The sequence below is a fragment of the Canis aureus genome, chromosome 6, assembly GCF_053574225.1.
Source record: "Canis aureus isolate CA01 chromosome 6, VMU_Caureus_v.1.0, whole genome shotgun sequence".
In the NCBI taxonomy this organism is placed as follows: Eukaryota; Metazoa; Chordata; class Mammalia; order Carnivora; family Canidae; genus Canis; species Canis aureus.
Genome location: NC_135616.1, coordinates 48,028,243 through 48,052,606, shown reverse-complemented (window position 1 = coordinate 48,052,606; position 24,364 = coordinate 48,028,243). Strand labels below are relative to the sequence as shown.

General features: G+C 38.9%; 1 protein-coding gene across 5 annotated transcripts in view; it reads left to right on the top strand.

Moving 5' to 3' along the window:
• The window catches only part of WDR64 (WD repeat domain 64), a 144,115-nt gene that overhangs the window by 16,592 nt on the left and 103,159 nt on the right, over positions 1–24,364 (top strand). For 4 of the 5 annotated variants that reach the window (XR_013381834.1, XM_077901479.1, XM_077901477.1 and 1 more), the window contains 5 exons: positions 10,413–10,515; positions 13,890–13,993; positions 17,196–17,225; positions 18,628–18,738; positions 21,264–21,478. Coding sequence is in view for 4 of the 5 variants with exons in the window: in XM_077901477.1 (XP_077757603.1) it covers positions 10,413–10,515; positions 13,890–13,993; positions 17,196–17,225; positions 18,628–18,738; positions 21,264–21,478 (563 nt within the window). In the remaining variant the exon portion in view is untranslated. Of the gene's footprint in view, positions 1–10,412; positions 10,516–13,889; positions 13,994–15,061; positions 15,275–17,195; positions 17,226–18,627; positions 18,739–21,263; positions 21,479–24,364 lie in introns of those variants that run through there. The other variant, XM_077901478.1, reaches the window with a different exon arrangement.

Genomic DNA, 24,364 nt, shown 5'->3' with positions numbered 1-24,364 from the left:
TCTGCAGTTCTTTGCCATATGACCCAATACATAGACAGTTCACAGCTTTGCTTTTTCAACACTGGCTGGAGAATCTCTTTCTCCACAGTCCCTGAAGACAGTCTTCTATAATGTAACATAATCGTGGGAGAAATAATGCAGCACATTTGCCTTATTCATTTGGTTAGAAGTAAGTTACAGGTTCTAGGCATACTCAAGGGACGAGGGTTCTGCAAAGGTGTAACTCACTGTGTGTGAAGGGAGGAGAGTTATAAGACAAAATCTGTCCAGCCTTAAAGTCTGTGTTTGTTGGCCTCCACCTAAAATGCTCTTGTCTAGCTTTACACATGGCTGAATCCTTTTTGCTTATCGGGTCTCAGCTTAATTATTTTACTCATGTATTTACAGAAGCTTCCCTGAGGTCCACTGACAGATAATCCTATCACAATGCCCTATTGGTTTCCTTCCTAGTACTTAGCTCGCTGTATACCTTACTCACTATAGAGACTTTTAGAAACCTATTTAACCAAGGTCATGTTCAATGGTAAAATACTAGAAACACTCTCATTAAAGTTAAGAACAAGAAAAGGAAGCCTATTATCTTCACTACTCCTCAACACTTTACTGGAAATTGTAAGTAATGCAAAGACAAAAACAAAAAGGAAGTGATATGTAATAAAGTGTAATAAAAAAATGAAAAAAATAGTAACTAAAAATGCAAATTTCATTATTTGTAAATGATGTAGTTTTCTACCAAGAATATACAAGAGAATCACATAGCAAACTATCAGAATTGAGTTCAAGAGAATTCAAAGAAGATAAATCTGTCAGATTCAATACCTTTCACAAACATAAGCAAGAACTCTCTCCTGGACGTATGCACATAAAACTATCAGGGAACAACAACAACAAAGTTTTCATTCACGAGAACAAATAGCAGAAAATGCCATGAGATAAAATTATTAAAGAATGTATAAGACTATGACACTTTACTGAAGGAGTAAGAGAAGATCTGGAAAGTAATTAAGGGATTCAATTTGCAAAAATCTCAACTGTGTCCCCAGTAATTGTTAATATTTATAAATTTAATAGAATTCCAATAAAACAGATCTTTGGAGTTAATGCCCCAACACACCACAAATTGAATTTTAATACATCCCATGTCAATTTAATAATTCTTTTTTTTGAGAGAGAGAGAGGTGGGAGGGGCAGAGGGAGAAAGAATTTTAAGCAGGTTCCATGCCCAGCACAGAGCCTGAGGAAGGGCTCGATCTCACAACCCTGAGGATCATGACCTGAGCTGAAATCAAGAATCAGAGCTTAAATGACTGGGCCACCCAGGTGCCCCTCAAATTAATAATTCTTATAAATATTTTAGGTTGCTTATAGAAATTGAAAAACATTCTCACAAACTTCTGGTAAGTACTAACAAGCCCTAGATACCTGTAGATTAGCATGAAGATTCTACTGTGGAGCATATTTTTAAAGCTTGTTCTTTTTTGCAAGAAATGAAAAGTAAAAGTATGATTTTCTCTTAGATATTTACTTGATTATGATGTCAAAAGTGAAAATACGAAAGCACCGTATATAAATATGCATACAATCTAAGCAGAAGTGTAAAGGGATTACCAGAGAACAGGGTTCATGTATGAAAGACAATGAATCATGATTCTCAGGTATATGTCCTTTTCTTTCTTTCTCTCCCTCTCTCCTTTCCTTCTTTTCTTTTTCTTTCTTTTTAGAGCCCGCTGTGCCCATGGAAGTGTTTTAGCAGAGCTTGCCCTATAAATATTTTAGCCGTATATTCAATGGTCAACTTTCCAATATGCCTTGGGTTTTCAGCTAGAGATTTCTGAGATTTGCAGTGTGGTTCTATAGAGTGGTGACCTGTTTTTCTGGAACTATCCTGAGTTAATGTTTGTGTTGCAAAAATTACAGTGAATGTTAGTCATCTTGTCAGAATACACTACACAGAACTTCAAAGGAACTGATGGAGCTTACCAAAAAAGTAGACCACCTGAGCAAAGGTTGGACCAGAATCTGGATATGCCCCCTCCTTCAATGGTGCAGGTAAAACCAGACAGCTGGATTAATAAAACAAAGAATGACTGAGAAATATCGAATTTATTCTTAGTGAAGGTACAACACAAAATCTCACAGAAAATGTCAAAATAGACATAAAAGGAATTCCTTCTGATTAGCAAAGATAGATTTTTGCTGACAAACAACTGAAAGATGGACAGACCACATTCCATAGAAAGAGTTCAACTTTGTTCTTTGGGAACAATTCCAGACAGTATAAGAGGAAATTTGGCATTGTTCTCCAAGAGCACAAACATAAGAGAAAAGAATTTAACACAGAGTGGCTAAATCTCAGAAGATCAAAGGAAATGATACAATTAGCCACCATGATCAAAAGTGTTCATTGTGAAGAAAGTGTTGTCAAATTCTTTACAAAGAGTTCTACGGATAAGTCAAATGTGCAAAATCCCCCTGTTTATTTGAGCAAAAGTATAAATAGAGGCCCATATATCAAATATATAAATATTTTTATATTTTATATATAAATTCAGCTAACTGTTAAATCAAATATGTTCTATCCTCCAATTTTGACAAATATGCCCTAATAAGGCCCTGGAAGTCCAAGTTAGAATTTAAAATCTCACACCTTGCAGTTCATACTAAAACATAGAGACAGAGGAAGAGCTAGCCCTGGAACACCTTCTTCTTTTTGTACTAATGGTCTCATCCCACATCATGGGGGACCATGCGTGCAGACAGCAGACACCCCAGCCCATGTGTCTAAACTCTTTCACCATCAACACCCTGCCTTGGACACCCCTCAATCCTAGAGGTGCACCTGGTTTGTGGTGTGTGGCTCACCCCCATGAGGATGTATCTGGATGAGAGCCTTCATGGAACTGGAGGGGAGCCTGGAGTCCTTTAGGTAGGGGATTCTGGGACCCCAGGAATCTAGAATGTGGCTTAAAAGCATGGGCATGAACTCCTGGTGGACAATGATCCCTTAACCTCCTGAACTAGAGTGGGACCATGGAAAGACCTAGAGTGGGACCCTGTAAACCTGAGCTGACCAACAGTAGACACTAGCCACAAGTGCTAGTTACACTGAAATTAAATTAGCAGTTCAACTCCTTGACTAAACTGAACTACATTTCAAAGGTTCAATATCCAGTGAGGCTAGTGACTATCATATTGGATAGGACAGATGATAGAAGAGTCTCATTAAAAAAAAAAAAAAGAAGATTCTAAAAAAAAAAAAAAGAAGATTCTCATCATTGCAGACAGTTCAACTGGACAGAGCTGCTCTACAAGCATAGGTCCCAGGGCATGGACCTAAAAGTGAGTCTGCAAGGGCAAAGGTGCTTTTTGTCTTTTTTAATTCACTGATTTAATAAAATAGAACACAAATCTATCTTTCTATATATCTGATTCAAGAAAATGGAATAAAATATATACATATATGTATTCTATTATATATATAATGTATATATCAACAAAATCCCATAACCCCCCAAAGATGAGAAGAGTTTAAGAAATCAAATGAAAGAGAAAAATCAGTAATTTTGTAGGGATACAGAAATGGCTGTCTTTTTTCTACATTTTGTAAGTAAACAAAATGAACATTTTTTTCAAGGATCTGGGCTCAATCACACTGTGTAAATCCTTTGAATACTGTTCCATCTCATCTACTGATAACTTGAATTCTGTGTCACTAAACTTGGAGTAGCCACAATTTTGAGAATCACATATCCTCACTGTTCTCAGTTTTTTAATGAATATTTCTCACATGCTCAACTGTTCATGTGCTTGAATTTCTAACATAATATTTTTGGGTCACTAAAAATATGAAAATGCATGTATAACAAATGATTCATGTCAACATCAAATAATTTTTGATTTTCATGAAATACAGAAGTCTGTTGATATTCTATTACACCCTTGGATTCAGAAAACAAATGCTCTAAAAATGTCCCATGGCACCAACAAATGAGACGCAGCACTCTGGTAAATCCGCTTACCTGGAGTTTCACGATGTTAACTGAGAATTTGGCCTCTGTGTATTTTATAGGGTTCCCTGTTTTGAAGAGAGAGAATTATATTACAAATGTTTTCTTGCTGATAAACAGAACACTTCTTTGTCTTTGAAATAAATGGATGAAGCAATGAGTGAAGTAGATCCAGATTGTTTCATTGTGTGAGTGAGGAAATAGAGCCCTGTATCTTTCCCATCTCTACCCCCTCTTTCTCCTTCTCCTTCTCTTTCCAGTTAGAACACCATAATTATCTTACATTTATTTTTTTCAGACGTGTCCTTTCTATTTTCTCATTTAATCTCTGTAACAACCCTCCCCCCCCCCATGTAGATTGTGGCGGACAATGTTTTACAGTAATATAGATGAAGGACATGAAACACAGAAAGGTTCATGGACTTACCGAAAGCCGTAGAGAGAATTGGTTTTGGTCCTAGAGCTGAGACTTACTCCTCTCTGCAGTATTTCCATATGACATTATTCTATCACATTACTTGGGCTTCTCATAAATTACACACAAATTTAACAGAAACACTGGTGAGCAGCCTCTGCACACTGTATGTACATGAAGAACAATGAGGTTTGAGAAAATATTGCAGGAAGCTTCTCCTTCTCTGTTCCATCACTTCCCTCACAAACTATCTGTGCCAATGCTCCTAAGAGGCATTTCTTTTTTTTTTTTTTTTTTTTCCTAAGAGGCATTTCTATTCCAAGCTGTATGACCTAAACTTTTCGGCTTCAGATCCATCATCTGTGAAGTGGAGATTCAGTGCTGGGAGACTAACTTTGTTTCAGTACGGATTACCATTTTTTCAATCAGTCAGTGTTAATCTTGCCAGGTAATAAGAACTATGTTTATTCTTTTAAAGTCAGACACAAATGTACAAAATTGATTCCTTTTTTTTTAAGGCTTTTATTTATTTGAGAGAGAGCACAAGTGGGGCAGGGGGAGCAGCAGAGGGAGAGGGAGAAGCAGACTCCTCAATGAGCAGGGAGCTCCACTCCCAGGATACCAGGATCATGCCAAAGGCAGACACTCAACCGGCTGAGCCACCCAGGCAGCCCAAAACAGATTCTGAATATAAATCTCTTTGTTGTAGCAATGCCACAAAAGGTGCACTTTTTTTTCTAGGTTTCAGATGCAAATGGACTTGGAAAAATGGACGTTTATAGAATAATGAAACCTTATAACTTAACTAAAACATCACTTAGACCTGCCTTTTTAATCTATAAGGAGAAAAATTAGATGTAAAGAGATCCAAGGGAATGTAATGATATTAAATTTATAAAACTAGTCAGTGGGAATCCTGATGTAGATACAACCCACTTTCCTACAATACAATGTTACTCTATGTTTCCAGAGGCAATTCACAAACACATTTTTTTTCTAGGAGCATACTCAACTAATTTTAAAAAGAGGCATGCACCACCCCATGGGATGCCTTTAACTGTGTTCTCTCCATAGTGAATTTAAAGTGAATTATTATAAATCTAAAACTGTATCTGCTAACTTCAAAAATATATTTAAAATGTTCCAGGGTAGGTTAAAAAATAGGTTGAATACAGGTTTTTATTTTCTTCTTTCTGCTTTTTCTTTTCCTCAAATGTTCTACATGTTCCTTATGTAATTAGGGGGAAAAAGTGTAGTTAAATAAATGAATCACTTAAAGCATGGAGCAAGTCCTTTAAATAACATAGTTAAAAGAAAATTAATATCTAATGCACTATTGATACTAGTTACAAAGTACTCCAGGCATGTCACATGCACAATTACTTCCCTGAAATTTAAATAATTGAAAGAGAAATTTGAGATCCTTGAAGCTATAGTTCATCTTAGGAAAGATGTTTTGTGCTCTTTAAAAATATTGCTTAATTGAAACATTTCCTTTTAACATGTAAAGCTTTAGCTGTCTTTTCTGAAGGAGTTTATCTGGTTAAAGGCTCTTAAATCTCTCCTCAAGAAAGTGTAGTTTTTAGCATCCTTTGGAAATTATTTATGGTAAACATTGGAATATTGTGTTATTGTAAGTAAGAATAGTAAAAATTTGTCATTTCCATAAGAACAGATGTCCTACAGGATGGCAGGTACCTATAGATGTGACTATATATCACATGTAGGACAGACTGCATGAACAATGCCTTGCTGTCTGGGCAGGGGGCAGAGGTGCCTGGTGGACAGCTTTGAACTAGCAAAGAAGACACACCTGAGCACTGTTTTCTGTACTGTCTCTTGTTAAATCAGGAATTGTATTTACTCAAATATTGACATCGGTTGAGTTCCAACTTGGTACTTCATGCCATCTAGGTACATTCTAATCTTCCTAATTACTAAGTAATCTAATCATGATTTCCTCATTTGATTCTGACACTAAGGCATAAGGTTGGGGTAATTATTTCTTACAGAGGGGAAAACTCAGGAGCAGAGAAATTAAGGAATGTGCCTGAGGTCATGTGACTAGTAGGTATGAAACCTGGTTTTGGACCTAAGTGCTAGTCTGAAGCACCAATATGGCTTCTCAAAGAACATCCTCTCATATCCATGACCAGACATTTAACAGACATGCCATCACACTCACTGTAAGAATATTCCAAAATTGCAAGTTGAGTCAAATAGCTGCCTGTAAACTGCTTTTAAAATATAGGTGTCCTAGACATATAGAACATTATTTCAAATTTTGTGACAACACATATGGTGTGTAGTTCTCCCACCCCTGAAAAACAATGAAATTTATTAAGACAGAAATAATCATCATTAACATCATCATTTCACATTATTATCTAAAATTTATTATCTCACACTATTGTCTGGAGTTAAATCAGTTGCTAGCATTTGGCATGTTTTGTGTTGTATTTTGCACAAGTGATGTAAATCATATTGTACTGCATTTTGAAAATGAGAGCAGAACTCTAGATTCCCATGCCCTAGTTATTCAATCACACGCTAATTTAGGTACTGCTACAAAGGGATTTTGCTGATGCAATTAATGTTACTAATAAACTGAATTAAAATAGGGGGATTATCCTGGATTATCTGCATGGGCCCAGTGTAATATTTGAAGGGCCATTGCTGGTGCGAGACAGAGGGCCCAAAGAGACGCCTCTGGGTGCTAAGTGCAGCCCCAGTGCATAGCCAGCAAGGAAAAGGGGATCTCAGGCCAACGACCTGAATGACCTTAGAACAGATTCTTCCCCAAGTCTCAATAAAAAACATGTCTCTGCTGACATCTGGATTTTAGCTCATCAAGACCCATGTTGGCTTTCTATGGAACTGTGAACTAAGAAATGGGTAGTGTTTTAAGTCACTATGTTTTCGGTTCTCTGTTTTGGTAGCAGTAGAGAACTAACATAGAGGGCAAAGTGTCAAGTTCAAGAAGAGTGTGTCTGCGGTTACAACCACCACAACCCAAAATGTAGCTATAAGAGGAATTCAAATTCCACGGCAGTGGGACAAGTTACAACACTTGGAACATGAAGCTGGAGACAGAAAAGCAAGAAAAGGACTAAGGATTATTTTCCATAATTGCCTTTGGGAGGCTTGTTGTATTTTTGTCTTTAAGATGCACAAAAAAAAATTTTAAGTAGGTTTTGCGCCCAACATGGGGCTTGAACTCACAACCCCAAGATCAAGAATCACATGCTGCACCGACTGAGCCAGCCAGGATGTGCAAGATATGAACATCCCGGAAGCAAGTAAGAAGAAAGCAGAGATAGATGAGGTATTGAGGGGAAAGGTGACAAGCTCTGAGGATAGCATGAAGGGGATGGGACAGAGAGCAGATGGAGATTAGGAAAAGAGAAACACATCTTCCTCTGAAAGGGATAGAAGGAAGAAAGGGTATGTCCAAATCCAGGTTGGTTTTGTAAATAGAGTGGCAAAAAAATGCCAAGGAAGCTCTCATCTGTGGCTTGCACTCTCATCTGAAGTGGGAAGTGAGGTAAGTTGTGAGAGGGACAAGGAGGTGGGCACACGTGTAGGATAGGAATGCAGAGATTCAATACTATTGCTGTGCACCATGATCGAGATCACCCAGGGAAGCATGGGTGATGGCTGGGGCTACAGAAGCCCTAGAAGGATGGAGCACCTGAGTGATTGAGGAGCTCCTCCAATGGGCAATTTCCTCTGAGGCTTATCAGCCACAGCAGCATGGGTGCAAGCCACACAAGCGGTCGTGTTACCCTGCACTGGGGGTTCTTGCCAAGCCAGGGCAAAGTGGCGGGAAAGGAAGGACCGCTGTATGGATATATGAGTGAGTGGCACATCACGATTCTAAACTGGGTAAGAAAGGAAGCGCAGGCCACAAGGACCTGATGGATTAGGAGGGCAAGGCGCTGCGTTTCCCTCCTAGTTCTAGTTGGCTGGGGAAGTCATGTAAACTCTTCCCAGTAACCCTTTCCCACACTATCCATTTATTGCAGTGCCCACCTGACTAGTGTTTTTTATGAAAAGAACTAGTTCCAACCCTAAGTGGACTGACAGTTTTAAAGTACTATCCTCCAGAGAGGTCAATTTTCTCATGAGTAGTTGTGGTCTTGATATAATTTATTATTTCTATGCGGCCTTAATCTAGGCTTTCTAATGGTAGTGTTAGCTAATATTTGTCTTAAACAATTATTATGTCCGAAACACAGTGCAAAATGCTTTACACACATCACCTCATTTAGACATCAGTTAAAAAAAAAAAAGGAGTTTGACCTTTTCTTCTACTAATGAGGAAACTGAGACGTAAAGAGGTGAAAGTGTTTATCCAAGTTCTGAATGCCAGGTAGTTATAGAGACTGAACTCAAAACACTGAGCTGTCTGATTCCACAGCATATGCTCTTTGCCAGAGGCCATATCATGGGTTCAAATGACACAGTGCTAAGGTGCAGACTAGGGGTGCCAGGTGGCTTAGTTGGTTTAGCGTCCAACTCTTGATCTCAATTCAGGTCTTGATCTCAGAATCATGAATTTGAGCCTCATGTTGGGCTCCACAGAGCCTACTTTAAAAATAAATAAATAAATAAGTTGCAGACCAATACATGACTGTTAACTGGATATTACACCAATCAGTGAGGATGAGGAAACAACAGTGATACAAGATTCCTGTCCATTCCAACATGGGTCTACTGAAAGCACTCTTCTCCTTTCTCAATCCTTCCCAGGGCACCAGATGCTAAATCCACAGGTTTTGTATGCATGGAAAATGAGAGGTGATTTCTGAAAAGATAAAAAATTATTTGAGCTCTTATTAGAGAGTGATTTTGCTGATGGGAAGAGAGAATGTCTAGATGATCTTGAACTTCTCACAATGAAATCTAATTATAGGAAATGATAAAAGTTTTCACTGTGTGTTAGGAGATCTGGATGTGGGGAAGGTAAAGGAGGAAGTAGCACCATTTGTGAAGCAGCTGATGAAAGGAAATGTTAACCTAAGATGCTAAACTAGCATCAAAATAAACAAATATTTATAGCTGGTTTTTATTACTTTCAATAGACTTAGTCTCCAGGTTTTTTTATACTGAAAGTGTGGTCCCTGTGGAACTTGTTAGAAATGCAGACATTCAGGCCCCATCCCAGACCAATTAAATCAGAATCTGCACTTTAAATGGTCCCTCCCCAAAAAATAAATAAATAAATAAAAGGATCTCCAGTGGTTTATACACACATTGATGTTTCAGACATTCTCTACAGTTCATTCATTCATTCACTGACAAGCACCACTTAGTCTCAACAGTATGAGAAATAATTGTGTCATTAATTTATGAGAATTTTGTTTCTGCATATTTGTAAGACAATTGAAGAACAGCTACCTTATTCTTCAAATTCCTTGGAATTACAGAATTTGACTATTTATTCACATAGAATACTTTTCCTTCTTGGGATTCCTTCATAATAATTTATTTTCATGCCATGCCTTCAGAGTAGGATTTGGAATTGTTAAATAGAGAAACTGCACTATCTCTTAAATGCCCAAACTCTCCTTAGTAGGGATGAAAAAAACTTGCCCAGGAAGATTTATGGAAAATGGGTAGGACAGGTCATTTGAGAGTCACCAAATTCAATGTCAAGATTGTCAGTGGGGAGCCTGTCTGATGAAGGCTGATTTGATTTCCAAACAAATGTTAGCTCCTAAAAGAACTATCAGTGTAAGCAAAGACACTAGGCTGGTACACCGATTCATCCATCAGAAAGAAGGATCAGCAGCTGTGCAGAAATTATGCACTATCAGCATGTGATGTGTTAAACATAATTAACTGCCTTCTCTTGCCACGGGCAATCCCCTGGCATTTAGAAAGCTACGTATTGACCATTCATCCAAATTAAATTTTAAATTTTAAATTCAACCAACAGCCTACCTGGAGATATTGTACATGTTTATGTGTGTTGTTTGGCATTTTAGATCTTTGGATACTTCTCCTCGGAAGAAGATTCTCTTGCTTCCCAGATGGATGAAGAAAATTTGGTTTTCCTTGTTTCTAGAAAACAGCGAGTTGTAATTTCAGGTGATATTTTTTATTTCCTTTCCAAATTAATATGGGTTTTAATATTTTCTCAAAAAATTGGGAATGAAACAGAAATTATACCTGCAATTAGGTTTTTTTTTTTTTAAGATTTTATTTATTTATTCATGAGAGACACACAGAGAGAGGCAGAGACACAGGCAGAAGGAGAAGCAGGCTCCTTGCAAGGAGCCCAATGTGGGACTCGATCCCAGTCCCTGGGATCACTCCCTGAGCCAAAGACAGATGCTGAACCTCTGAGTCACCCAGGTGTCCCTATACCTGCAGTTATTTGAAATATGATCATTGCTCTGAAGGACACTAATAAGGAATATGAGGAGGAGACAATTCACATTTTTCTGAAAAGGTTCAGATCTGTACAGGAGTGTGGGGAGAAGAAGCTCTGTATAGGAGTGTGGGGAGAAGAAGTTGATTTGGAGATAGGAGCATGGTGTTGACATTTGAAGGAGGGCCTGGGGAAGACCACCCCAAGCAGGTGCTGGGAGACCTGGGAGGGAGGGCTGAGAGTGGGGGGTGGGGGATATAGGGTAGGGGAGCCCAAGAAGAGAGGGCAGGTGTGGGGTCAGGTGTGTGGGCTTGGGGGTGGAGGAACAGAGAGGGCAAAAGGCCTGCACAGAAGGGAGGCATGGTCTGAGCTACACTTTAAATGTTCATTAGGGGGCGCATGGGGCTTAGGTCATGATCTCAGGATCCTGGGATGGAGCCCTGCTGAGTAGTGATCCTCACTCAGCAGACAATCTGCCTTCCCCTCTGCCCCAATCCCTGCTCGTGCCTTCTTTCACCTGCTGTCTTTCTCAGATAAATAAATAAATAACCTTCAGGAAAAAAAAAAAGATGTTCATTACAGCTTCCAAGTTGAAAATATTCCAGGGTGAGGGGGGACACAAGTAGAGAGAATGGTAGTGGCTTGGAACAGGATAGTGTCCTCAACCTTCATTAGTTTTTCATTATATTCATATTTTTTCATTATAAGAGTCACTAAGGAGTCTTTTAGACATTTTTTACCTGATTGCACCCCTCCCTCACTCCATGACATTTTAATATGTCAGATATACTATGTATCTGTTTACATAAGTTTGTGTCTCTGTGCTGTGCTTTATACACAAAAAGAACAAGACTCATTTTATTCCCCCAAGAACCAGTCTGCACTTGAGGATCATATTTTGTCTGTTGAGAATGCATGTATTAGGCTGATATCACTGGAGTATGAGATCCATCCACTTGCTTTTCCTAAGAGTGTTCAATTATAAAAACTAATTGTGCTGGAAAGAGGTCCCATGTATGTGGTTTTATCAATTCAGTACATAGGCAAAAAAAATGGTGTCCAATATTTTTTCAAAATGCACAAATTAAAAACAAAAACAAACCCTTAATAACAGTATTAAGGTGTTTTCATTCTTTTTTTTGCAGTTTAATTGCTTTGTGCATTTATTAGCTAATATTAATGCAACAAGGAGTGAACAAAAGCTCACAAACAATCTACACAGTTTCACAAGACACATAGCAGGGAAAAAATTAACTTAAGAAGGATCAACAGTATCCTAAGGTCTTGGTGGACGCATTCCTGGGGAGGTGGACCTCTAATTTCTGGTGGAGTGGTCTCATTTCTGGAGGGGGCATGCCTGTAGGTGTCCCTTGAGCAGGGGAAAACCCAATTGGTGCACCCATGGGTGGTCTCATACCAGGTGGAGGAGCCATAATGCCTGGAGGTGGTATTGTTCACCCCACAGGAGTGGGTGGGGTCCCCTGTCCTGGTAAGTATTGAGTTGGGGCCCCAGAAATGTTGGCAGTAGCAGCAACTGCAGCAGCTGCTACAGTTCCTCTTCCCTGTGGAGTCTTTACCAGCTGGAATGGTCCCCCAGCGCCTCAGACAGGACCTGCTAACCCAGCAGGAGGCTGGGGAATTGGAACACCAGCCAAGAATGCCTGTCTCAGTTCCTTCTGGAAATCCACCACAGGGACTTGCTGCTGCTGAGATTGTCTTCGGTACAGCTGACATTCTTGGTTGCTCAGTGAGGCTGTCCTTCTATGTTTGACTTGGACTTCCACCTCTGGGACGTGCTGTTCTGTAGTCCGTCTCATGTGTAAGCAGTCCCTCAGGAGTGGAGGAGGAGGTGGAGAAACTGGTAGAGGGAATGTGAAATGGTGGGGCCTCTGGCACTTCCTAAAAATGTGAACCATGTAGTTTGCATTTGACATCGTAATTCCAATCTGTGGAGAAGGGAGTGGGAGGTACAGGCTTCCAGCTGCAGGAGGAGGAAGTGCAGAGTGTAGTCAATGATGTGTACCATTCACAGCACCACATGGTGACATGGTAACTGCACTTGTGAACACTGTACAACACGGAGTTGTTGAATCATGACGTCATCGTACACCTGAAACCAGCTCTACCCACAGGGCCCGCCATGTTGAGACCCTGAGCCTGCACCACCAACCATGAAATGCGGTGTTTTCATTCTTTTATGCCCAAAAGCCTGAGATCATATTAGGCTTTTGTTCTGTGTAAACCATGATGGTGACAGTTCAAAGAAAGGATTCCTGAGAGATGCAGAAATCTCAAAATAAAATGACAAAAAGATGTTTGGAAAGCACATTCTCTGTAAGATATGCCTTCTATTTGAATATGTGACAGGAGCATGAGTGTAATTTTCTCTGTGAATTCATGTACCATACTGAGTTGGAAAGTATCATAGATTCAGATTCGTATCTATGGGGATAATTAAGCAATGAGATGTCCATCTACAAATGAATGGATACAGAAGATGTGATATATATACACAATGGAATATTACTCAGCCATCAGAAAAGGTGAATACCTACCATTTACATCAACATGAATGAAACTGGAAGGTATTATGCTAAGCAAAATAAGTCAATCAGAGAAAAACAATTATATGGTTTCACTCATGTGGAATATAAGAAATAGCATAGAGGATCATAGGGGAAGGAAGGGAAAATGGAATGGAAATAAATCAGAGAGGGAGACAAACCATGAGAGACTCTTAACTATAGGGAACAAACAGGGTTGCTGGGGGGGAGGTGGGTGGGGGGATGGGGTACCTGGGTGATGGGCATTAAGGAGGGCACCTGATCTGATGAGCACTGGGTGTTATACACAACTGTTTAATTATTGAATTCTACATCTGAAACTAATGATGTACTATATGTTGGCTAATTGAATTTAAATTAAAAAATTTTTGCTAAAAAAAAAGCAAGAGTTGCTGGTTCTACTCTACATTTTAAGCAAAAAAGTAAAAAAGGTTGTTTTCTTACTCCTTTCTTTAAAAACAAACCTAACAAATGAGTTTTAAGATCTTTACTACTGGGAATTGAAATGAATATTATGCTGTTGACAGGTAGTAGAAGACGGGATGTGATTAAATGTATCGTCAAGATTCCTCAGTTGGATTTACTAATAACAGCTTCTCAGAAAGGATTAATAACAGTCTTTAATAGCCAGGTAATTTGAAAGCTTGGATTCCTCCCTCTTCCTTCTTTCCTTCCATCCATCCTCCCTCCCTCCCTCCGTCCTTCCTTCCTCCTTTTGTTAGTTCATTTATTTGTTCCTTCCTTTCTTCTCTTTTGCCTATGCATTATGCATATTTATCAGGTGCAACAGAAAACATAAACATATTCAGAGTTATTCCAAAAAATAAAGCCAGATGTTGCTAAAATGAGAAGATTGCTGAGCCCTGGAGCAATTTTTGAGATTTTGGTAACTGCATTTGGCAGTGTTCCTCAGGGAGTCTTTTTTTTTTAAGATTTATTTATTTGTTTTAGAGGGAGAGACAGAACATGAACGGGGGCGGGGCAGGGGGGGAGAGAGAATCTCAAGCAGACTTGGTGCTGAGCACAGAGCCAGACTCGGAGCTGGATCCCATGATCCTGAGATCAAGACCTGAGCTAAAATCAAGAGTGCCACCCAGGCACTCCTCAAGGAGTCTTACTGAGCCATGTGGCATCAGCATAATTAAAGGATGATCCTGGATAACTTCTCAGATAAAATCAGAAAAATTCACGAGCTAAGTGATTTTGTCATAATCCTAACAAGTATAGAAGGTCCCGACAACACCCTTGGACTTGTTAAAAGGCGGCTCACATTCTGGCTCCTCTATTTTACTAGCTATTCTGTTAAATAGGGAACTTAATGAGCTGGCTTACATGTTTTCACACCTCTTCACATTTATAAAATGAGGACAGCAGAACAAGTCCTCTCTCCCTCAGAGGGCTGTAGTGAAAGTAAATGACACAATGAATGTAAAAGGACTTTATCCAATTCCCATATACATGTAGGGTATTACTATTATTGTCACTTAGTTCTAAATTTGTAAGTTTTGGACTTCCACTTTCAAACTATCAGAGATTTTATCAACTATGCAGTATTTCATTATGAAAGTAAACATGAACATTTGGTGTTAAATAGCAAAACAAATAATTCCAATTATTAGTTGATTTGCAACTGAGACAAGCTTTACAAGTAAACTAAAAAAATAATCACATGTTTAAAACTGCAACAGTAATGTTTAGCCCTTCAGGGATCAGAGTAGCTGGATCCTGTCAGAGAAGCAGGCTGCCTCAGGAGGTGTGGTGGAAGGTTCCTGGTGTGGAATGGAATGGAGCCTGGCCTCCCTGTCCAGCTTGGACACTTGCCAGCCCTGTGTGTTACTTATTCATCTCCATGCCCTGGCTCCTGTCATTCAGAACCAGAGAGCTTCTCTCCCAAGACGGTTATGCTGTTTACGTGAGTTACTATTCACAAAGTGCTTAGTTAGCATCACTGTAAGCACTCAGGAAACATTGGCAGTTGCAATTACGGACAAATGGTGTAAAACAAAACTGGATTGTCTCATATAAAGATGAAAACTTTCCTCCTTTTATCTCCTTGGTGCCTTATTTCCTTACCTCTATTTCCTCAAAATTAGAACTAAGATGGAATGTAAAGAAAAACACAAGAAGGAAAAGAATGATCTTCATAATGAAATGGCTCAGAATTATATAAAACAAGTGAGGTGGCATTTTCATATTTCCAGAGACATCCCGTGCATGAGCATGTGTGTACCCACACACATTCATTCACATGTGCTTCTAGGTGCACACATGCATATCACAAACACATCTGTTTTTACTAAAACCATGTAATTGGAGAGAAAAAATTGCTAGAAATTATTTGAAGATTTGATACACCAAGAATAAATGGCATTTTGAATGTTGCATGTCTTACAAATACGATGACACATTCTGTGAAAAAATAATCAGTAAGGTAGGTCACAGGAAAAATTTATTAAAAGGTAGTCATTAGTAATGCAAAATATAATATGTTAATCCATGATTTAGGCTCTGTATAAAGTAAAATAAACACAGTTAAGGATTTGCAGAGTGCTCTCTAGAGAGCTTCCTGATATAGACTGTAAATGTTATTAATGAAAATTCCTGCAAAAAAGGCTAGATTTTCAAAATTCAGGAGATATCTATACGGATTATGCAATTTTTAAAGATGATAAAAGAAATTTAAACACGTGCTTTCCACTAAGGATGGAAGTAGAAAAATAGGAGAGGAAAACCACAGGCGTTCTATTCTCTGCTCACCAATTTCCTGAGGGCACTTAATTTTTCCCACCTGGAAAAAAGTTCCTGATTGGAAAAGCCTCTTTGAACATTTTTTTAAAAATATTTTATTTATTTATTCATGAGAAACACAGAGAGGGGAGAGAGAGGGGCAGGGACACAGGCAGAGGGAGAAGCAGGCTCCATGCAGGGAGCCCGACGTGGGACTCGATCCCGGGTCTCCAGGATCACACCCTGGGTTGAAGTCGGCGCTAAACCGCTGAGCCACCTGGGCTGCTCAGCCTCTTTGAACTCTTCAGATGAAAGACAGTCTGAGATGACCAGGACTAACAGTTTTAGTGATCTAATTTACTTTTCCCTTTTTTCACATAATCTATTCCTTCTGGGCAGCCATTTTCTGTACTTTTCCCAAGACTACATGACCATGCCAGAGAAGCTAGGTCATTAATATACTTCAAATACTTACCTTGACCTTAGAAGCAATTAACATGCCCTAAGGAGAAAAGAGACTTCTCAGGTACATTATAGCTCTGCATGGAATAAATCTATGATTCCCCACCAGCACACGACCCAGGCATGAGATTCATGCAATAGATACTTATCCAGTAAAAGAGGAAGCCCAGTGGAGAGAATGTTCTTATGTCTCTCAGGAACCTGAGAGATAACTATCAAATGAGGCAGTACTTTTTTTTCCCACGTTAAGCTGTATCCATATTGACCTATTTAGCCTTCTTTTGGACTATTCTAGCAGTTAGTATTATTTCACCTTTCCACTTTTTGATAACTTATGTTGCTCTGAATAACTAAAGAAGGTGAGGTAGTTTGCAAATAGGGAAAAATCATTAGTACAGTATAAGACTCTGAGAGCACAGTCATCAAGGTTAAGGACAAGCCACAGAAGCACCTAACCGTGTCCAAAGCAAGAGGTTCCACAGAATTATTCCACAGAGCCAGGCTTTTCACAGAAGGTAGAAATGACAAGTGAGATTAAACCACGGAGATAACGTGTCCTTTTAGAGCTAACATTCCCGATTTTAATTGTAGTGCCTAAATTTTAATTTTAGTTAGGTTTCATTATTCTTTTCCTTTGCTTATAGATGAGAGTACAGACCAGCACCAAGGTCACGGTAAGTACATGTTATAAACTCCTAATGAAGTCCGATTTGGGGTTGTGGTGATGGTTCCTCCATAACTAATCACAATCTCAATGCAGTGCCGAATAGGCTCTAAGAATAAGATGAAGCTAAATTTATTTTGGAGAAGTGCTTGGAGACATTACTCCCTGGAAGCTTCCATTTTGTTTTTTTATTTCTTAAGGATTTTATTTATTTATTCATGAGAGACAGAGAGAGAGACAGAGAGAGAGAGGCAGAGACAGGCAGAGGGAGAAGCAGACTCCCTGCAAGGAACCCGATGTGGTTCTCGATCCTGGATCCCGGGATCACACCCTGAGCCAAAGGCAGATGCTCAATCACTGAGCCACCCAGGTGTCCCTAGAAGCTTCCATTTTAAAAGTCTCATTGAAGTTTTTCCAAGTGCCTACTATTGAGGAATGTAAAACATGGACAAAATCCAAGCTGGGAGAACAACAAGGAAATGGCCAAGGGAAATACTTTGAAAACATTTTATTGTAAACTTGAAAATAGCATATAAAAATTGAGTCTAATTTTGTAATTTACTTAATCCTTATCACTAATTGGAGAAAAGCCATGATGACTTGCTTTCAGAATCCCACTGTGGCTTCATGAGACATGGGGACATGCTTGCCTTTTCAGCCTGCTTCCATGCCCTGACTGCCCTGAACTGCACAGGAGGGTGCCAGGCCACCTGGCAGAAGAATCTGCCTTCTCTCCAAGCCTCTGAGCCTTTGCTTCAAAGGCTGAAAATAAAACAAAACAAAACAAAAAAAACAACAAAAAAACCAAAACCCACACACATTAGCATTCCTAACAGAGGTCTGAAATGCATGCAGCAGTGTCTGGAACAGTAGGCGCTCCTAAATGGGAGCTATTGTTCTTGCTTCGTTGTATCTCGTTGACATAACAGCTCCTACCCATGCCAACTTGGTGACTTTAGGCAAGGCAAGACCAACTCATTGGGCTCTAACTTGGTTATTAACCAGATGATCACTAAGGTCTTTTCTAGCTAAAAAAAAATGTGCATGGGGACAGGGCCAGAGAATTGGCTTAATCCAGCCTCCTGGTGCCCCCGTGAAGAGCTGTTCTCATGTAAGGGAAGGGTGCACAAAGATGCCCGTTCTGCTGGTGGCTCTGGGCTCCAGGAGCTGCAATAGGCACCAGTTCATTACTCTCCAGCTGACGGTGCTGAGAAACTCAAGACAGGAGTCAAAGGGCAAAAGATGAGAGCCTTTCCTCCAGACATCAAAGAACAGACATCGCAAGGCTCTCCTGCAAGTAGGAGGGCAAAATGAGGCTTTTAATGTAACGAATCTACTCTTTAGTAACCATTACCATGTGATAGACCAAAATATATTATGCCCCCATGCCCAACTCTCTGTTTTTCTCTCAGGATACCTCCTGGATCACAGGATGTGATTACCTCTCACAGTTGAAAAGAATCGTTGCCACTACAGAAAGGACCATGATTGTCTGGGATTATAAAGCTCAAGGCGGTGGCCAGGTATTGTGCCAAGAGAAATACTCCAAGTACTCCAATTTTAGACAGAATGGTAGGATGTGAGCAATCCACTTCCTCCACTGAATGTCAGTTCCTTATATACATAAAATGATTTTAAGTAATCAATTTCATCATTAAACAAGTTCAGCATTAATATTCTGTATGATTAAAAAGGAATATTCTTTCCATTGAGTGCATATTTAATTTGGTTATATTGGTTTTGTTCTGTTTTTGAGAGAGAAGGTAATTCCTTCCTTCTTTTATACCTTTTCTGAATCCAAGTGTTAGCTTTTTGATTATGCTCATTTTATCAAGTTCAAATCCTTTCTTTCCAGTTCAGTTTCATTTGGTAAGAAAATAACTAAAAATCAAATGACTAATTCTGGCAAAATATCTAGTGGGACAGATGCCAATGTTATTCCTTCAGTGGCTAGGATGTTACCACTTAAGCAATTTACAATATTTATTGAGCATTTGCAGCCATATAGAAGTAATGAACATGTTCTCTGTACTCAAACAAAACTAAATCTTGAAGGATTTCATGAAAAAAAAAAACCCATAATATATAATAGGACAGCAAACTATATAGTAAAACAAAACAAAACAACAACAACAACAACAAACAAGGGCAATAGGAATTCAGGAAGAGGCAAGATTGTAAAAAATGTCCTCAGAAAGCGGGCTGACTTTGAACGAGGAGGATTAAGAAATAATTAGCCTTTCTCTGTGCCTTACTTGTCCCTAGGCTCAGTGAAAAACCAAAGTTCTCATTCCTGTCTCCAGTGTTGTAACCAGCTAGTGATATAGGATGACTTTAAAGAAGGCAGATTGTTGCCTCATGTCCTTTATTATGTGGTATGTTACTGTGTCCCAGTCTGCAGTTTGATTGCAACGTTTTCAATGTCCAGCTCTCTCTAGTTATCACTCTTGCTTTTTCAGCCCCGTGGAAGCCCCCAGGTCCTTAAGAGAGTCCTCTTCACTTTCTGGCTTCTTGGCTCTCCTTTCTTTGCCTGACTGCCTGCACCACGTGGGTGGATCATCTGGGCTGAAGCCATCCTCACCCTCCATTCTCTTAAATCCTTTGAAACTCTAGTCCTGGTTAGATGTGACGGCCTATCTCTGCTCCTTCATGGTGGCTAAGCCCTCCTGGAGAAAACACAAAGCCACCACAATTGGGCATCACTACAAATTCAGGGTCTGTAGACTCATTTGAGGGCTCACTGGCTTCTGTCATCCTCTTTCTTGTCCCTGCCAAATGGCTTTCCCATTCCTGGCAAAGGCCATTATTGTCCTCGGGCTCTCTCCCTCTCAGCAGATGGACTTGCCTCTATTTTCCTGAGAAATCTGAGTCTAGGAGGCTTCTTTTCTTCCAAACTCCAGCTTTCCCACCCACAGCTTCAATGAGGACGCCCTACTTTCTTTCTTCCTTCCTTTCTCTGGAGGCAAACTATCCTCGCAACTGTCACTCCCATTCCTTCCTGCCTCGTGCAGGACATGTCCCTTCCCTTTTCATCTTTTTAACATTCATCGCTTCTTCTGGGCTCCTCCTTTCAACCGCCTCTGAATCTTTCCATCAACCAATTCATGTGCCAGATCAAAGGTCCTCTTCCCAGACCACAAGACCTATAGCGGCCCCTCCCAGTCACTCTTTATCATAGCACCCTTTATTTCCTCAGTGCACTTCCCATGATCTGAAATGATCTACTTTTTTTTTTTTTTTTTTTTTTTACTTTTTTATATAGTATTCCTGCACCAGAATAGTAGTCAGAAACTTGTCTTTTTCATCAAGTTTATGGCCCGGACCATAAAATAGTTCTTGGCACATTGTACGCACATCATAGGTGCTCAACAAATATTTGTTGAATAACTGAATGAAGCTCTAAATATGTTCAAGTCTCACTCATTCTAAAGGAAATGACAAAAATATTTTTAAATATTTTTTTATTCTATCTTAGGTAAATAGATAGATAGATAGATAGAGACTGAATTCTGGGAGAGCACTGGCTGTATAGTTCAGTGAACACAGCACAGTAGCCCAGAGTCAGCTTGACAAATACTTGCTGAATATTTCTGGGTAAACTTGGATATGAAGATATGTTTTTCCTGATATCTTCATAATTGGGGCGTAAATACTTTATTTTCCTGTTTGCCATACAGTTTTACATCAGTGGGCCTATAACACTTACAGGTCCCATTATGCTTCCCATTAATATTGCCTTACAAATCCAAGAGAGGGACATTCACAATAACATAACAGAAAATCTCATTAATGTATTGAGCCAAAGGTACCTCACTTTTTTTCCCCACAAAGCACCCAAAAGTACAATGTTGGGCTCACAGTGAATGTTCATTAACTTTTACTTGGTTAACTCTAGTTGTTTTTTTTTTTTTTTCCAAGTTTAACACCATGGGAATATCTAAAATGAGAAACATCAGGAAGTAAAATTTTCATCAAATCAAAGGGTGATATTTAATATGTGGATATTTAGAGCAATATAATAACTTATTAAGTATTCTTCTGTTCCTAGGAAAACTATTTTGTCATAAAGCCTATGGATCACTGCCTCCTCTGTGTGTGTGTAGTGTCTCTGCCTGACCAGCTCTGCAGGGATGACATCCTCTTGGGGGATGATGGTGGTTTTGTGAACAAATTCACAGTAAATAGTGATGACTTTGGACTAAAGCAGGCAAAGTCCAAAAAAAAATTACAAAACCAAGTTTTAGACTCAAAGAACTTTAAAAGGTAAGGGTAGTATATGAACAGTTCATATTTTTCTAATACAGACAATGTTCAAGTATTTATGAGCGAACACAATGTGCTAGACCCCTGGTAACCTGAAATACAAAGCCAAATAAGGAATACTTCTTACCTCAAAGAATTTGCAGTAAAATTGGGAAGAAAGATAGGAAAATTAGCCACTGAAATTCCAATTGTTAGCGCTATTGACAATTAAAATCTATAGGTACTGAAATGAATTAAACTGTGCAAATTAAGTGAAAAAATTAAGCCATGAAAAATCTAGAAAACATATATGTGACTATTTACTAGCACTTGAATATGGAAGAAGATCCTCAACATAAAAGCAATGAATGGCTGAGTGAAGTAAGTCAGTCGGAGATGGACAAACATTATATGTTCTCATTCATGTGGGGAATATAAATAATAGTGAAAGGGAATATAAGGGAAGGGAGAAGAAATGTGTGGGAAATATCAGAAAGGGAGACATAACGTAAAGACTGCTAACTCTGGGAAACGAACTAGGGGTGGTAGGAGGGGAGGAGGGCGGGGGTGGGAGTGAATGGGTGACGGGCACTGGGGGTTATTCTGTATGTTGGTAAATTGAACACCAATAAAAAATAAATAAATAAATAATATGATTAAAAAATGGTAAAAAAAAAAAGCAATGAATGCAGAATTCAAAGAAAAAATTGTAGAAATTTGGCAAAAGCAAAGCTTCTGGACATCGAAAAAGAACATTTTAAAAGTAAATAACAAACTAGAGGGGTGCCTGGATGGCCTCAGTCGGTTAACCCTCCAACTCTTAGTTTCAGCTCAGGTCATGATCTCAGGGTCATGGATTGAGTCCCACCTAAGGCTCCATGCTCAGCCCTCCCCCTTCTCAAACTCTCTTCCTCTCTCTAAAATAAATAAATATTTATTTGGAAATAAGCCTTAAAAATAAATAAATAAATAAATAAATAATATTTGGAAATAAGCCTTAAAAATAAAAGACACAAACTAGAATAAATATTTATAATAAATATGGCAAACAATGGGTTAATACTCTTTTTAAGAGGTATTGCAGGTCAATTAAAAAATAATAATTCTGGATGCCTGGGTGGCTCAGCGATTGAGCATTTGACTTAGGGTATGATCCTGGAGTGCAGGAATCTAGTCCCACATGGGGCTCCCTGCATGGAGCCTGCTTCTTCCTCTGCCTATGTCTCTGCCTCTCTTTGTGTGTCTCTCATGAATAAATAAATAAACTGTTTAAAAATATAATTCCCAAAGAAAAATGGGCAAAGACTGTGAAAGATAATTCATGCACAGGCACACACAGTACAAATAGTCAATAAACATTTCAAAGTGATCATCAGGCAAAAATGCTAACAATTATTTCCAAATGATGAGATTATAGGTGATTTTTATTGTCTTTATAATTCCACTGTCTTTGAAGTTTTTTTATAAATAAGTAAGTATATATTACTTTTACTAGCAGAGAAACAAATTCTGTATTAAATTTATTCTCTTGGGATCCCTGGGTGGCGCAGCGGTTTGGCGCCTGCCTTTGGCCCAGGGCCTGATCCTGGAGAGCCGGGATCGAATCCCACGTCGGGCTCCCGGTGCATGGAGCCTGCTTCTCCCTCTGCCTATGTCTCTGCCTCTCTCTCTCTCTCTCTCTCTCTCTCTCTGTGACTATCATAAATAAATAAAGAAAAAAAATATTAAAATTTATTCTCTTAAAGAAGCACAACTTAACATCAGATACAATTTCGCATTTCTAACATTGGAAGGGATCGAAAAAGGCATAGATTCTGTGGATGGGCATTTTCAAACTATCGATGGTGGAGGTATGAGTTCAATCCCTTTCAGGAGAGCAGTCTGGGAGATGCATCAAGAGTCTTAATAAGCCTTTGACCCAGGATCTCCATGCATTTAAAACCATGAGTATGGTTATCACAGCATTATTTCTAATAGTCAAGTCTCTAGTGTCTAACAATGTAAAGTACCAAGGGCATTCAGTAAATCATAGTATAACCATATTAGTGAATGCCATGCAGTCTCATTTAATAATGTTTTGAAATATATTTAATAACATGGAAAATGTTCATGATATAATATTAAGTAAAAAAAATTAATTTCTCTATGTACATATGAATCCAGTTTTTTTTAATCCAGTTTGATAAAAAGGAATACATAGATCTGTGTGTCTGTGTCTGTATATTTCTATTTAAGGAAATAGAGTATAAATATTCCAATATATAAATTATGATTCTCTATGTGACTTCGGAGAGGTGATTTTTATTTTCTTTTTTATGTTTTGTTTTAAAGATTTTACTTATTTATTCATGAGAGACACAGAGAGAGAGAAAGGCAGAGACACAGGCAAAGGGAGAAGCAGGCTCCAAGCAGGGAGCCTGATGTAGGACTCAATCCCGGGACTCCAGAACCACACTCTGGGCCGAAGGCAGGTGCTAAACCGCTGAGCCACCCAGGGATTCCCCTTATTTATTTATGTTTTCCTACGTTCTAAATTGTACACTGAAAAGTTTTCTTTTAGGATGAGAAAAAACTTTTGGGGTGCCTGGATGGCTCAGTCAGTTAAGCATCTGCCTTTGGCTCAGGTCATGATCCCAGGGTCTTGGGATTGAGAACCACATCAGGCTCCCTGCTCCATAGGAAGCCTGCTTCTCCTTCTCCCTCTGTCTGCCATTTCCCTTTCTTGTGCTCTATCAAATATATAAATAAAATCTTTTTTTAAAAAATAGAATAAGAAAACAACTTTTAAAAATACAGGATTATACTTTGTTATTAAAGTAACAAATATTTCATCCCAGAGTTAGAACATGCAATTAAAATCTCATTACAGCTGTTACTACAGTGGAATTAAGACTAGCCAATTGCTAG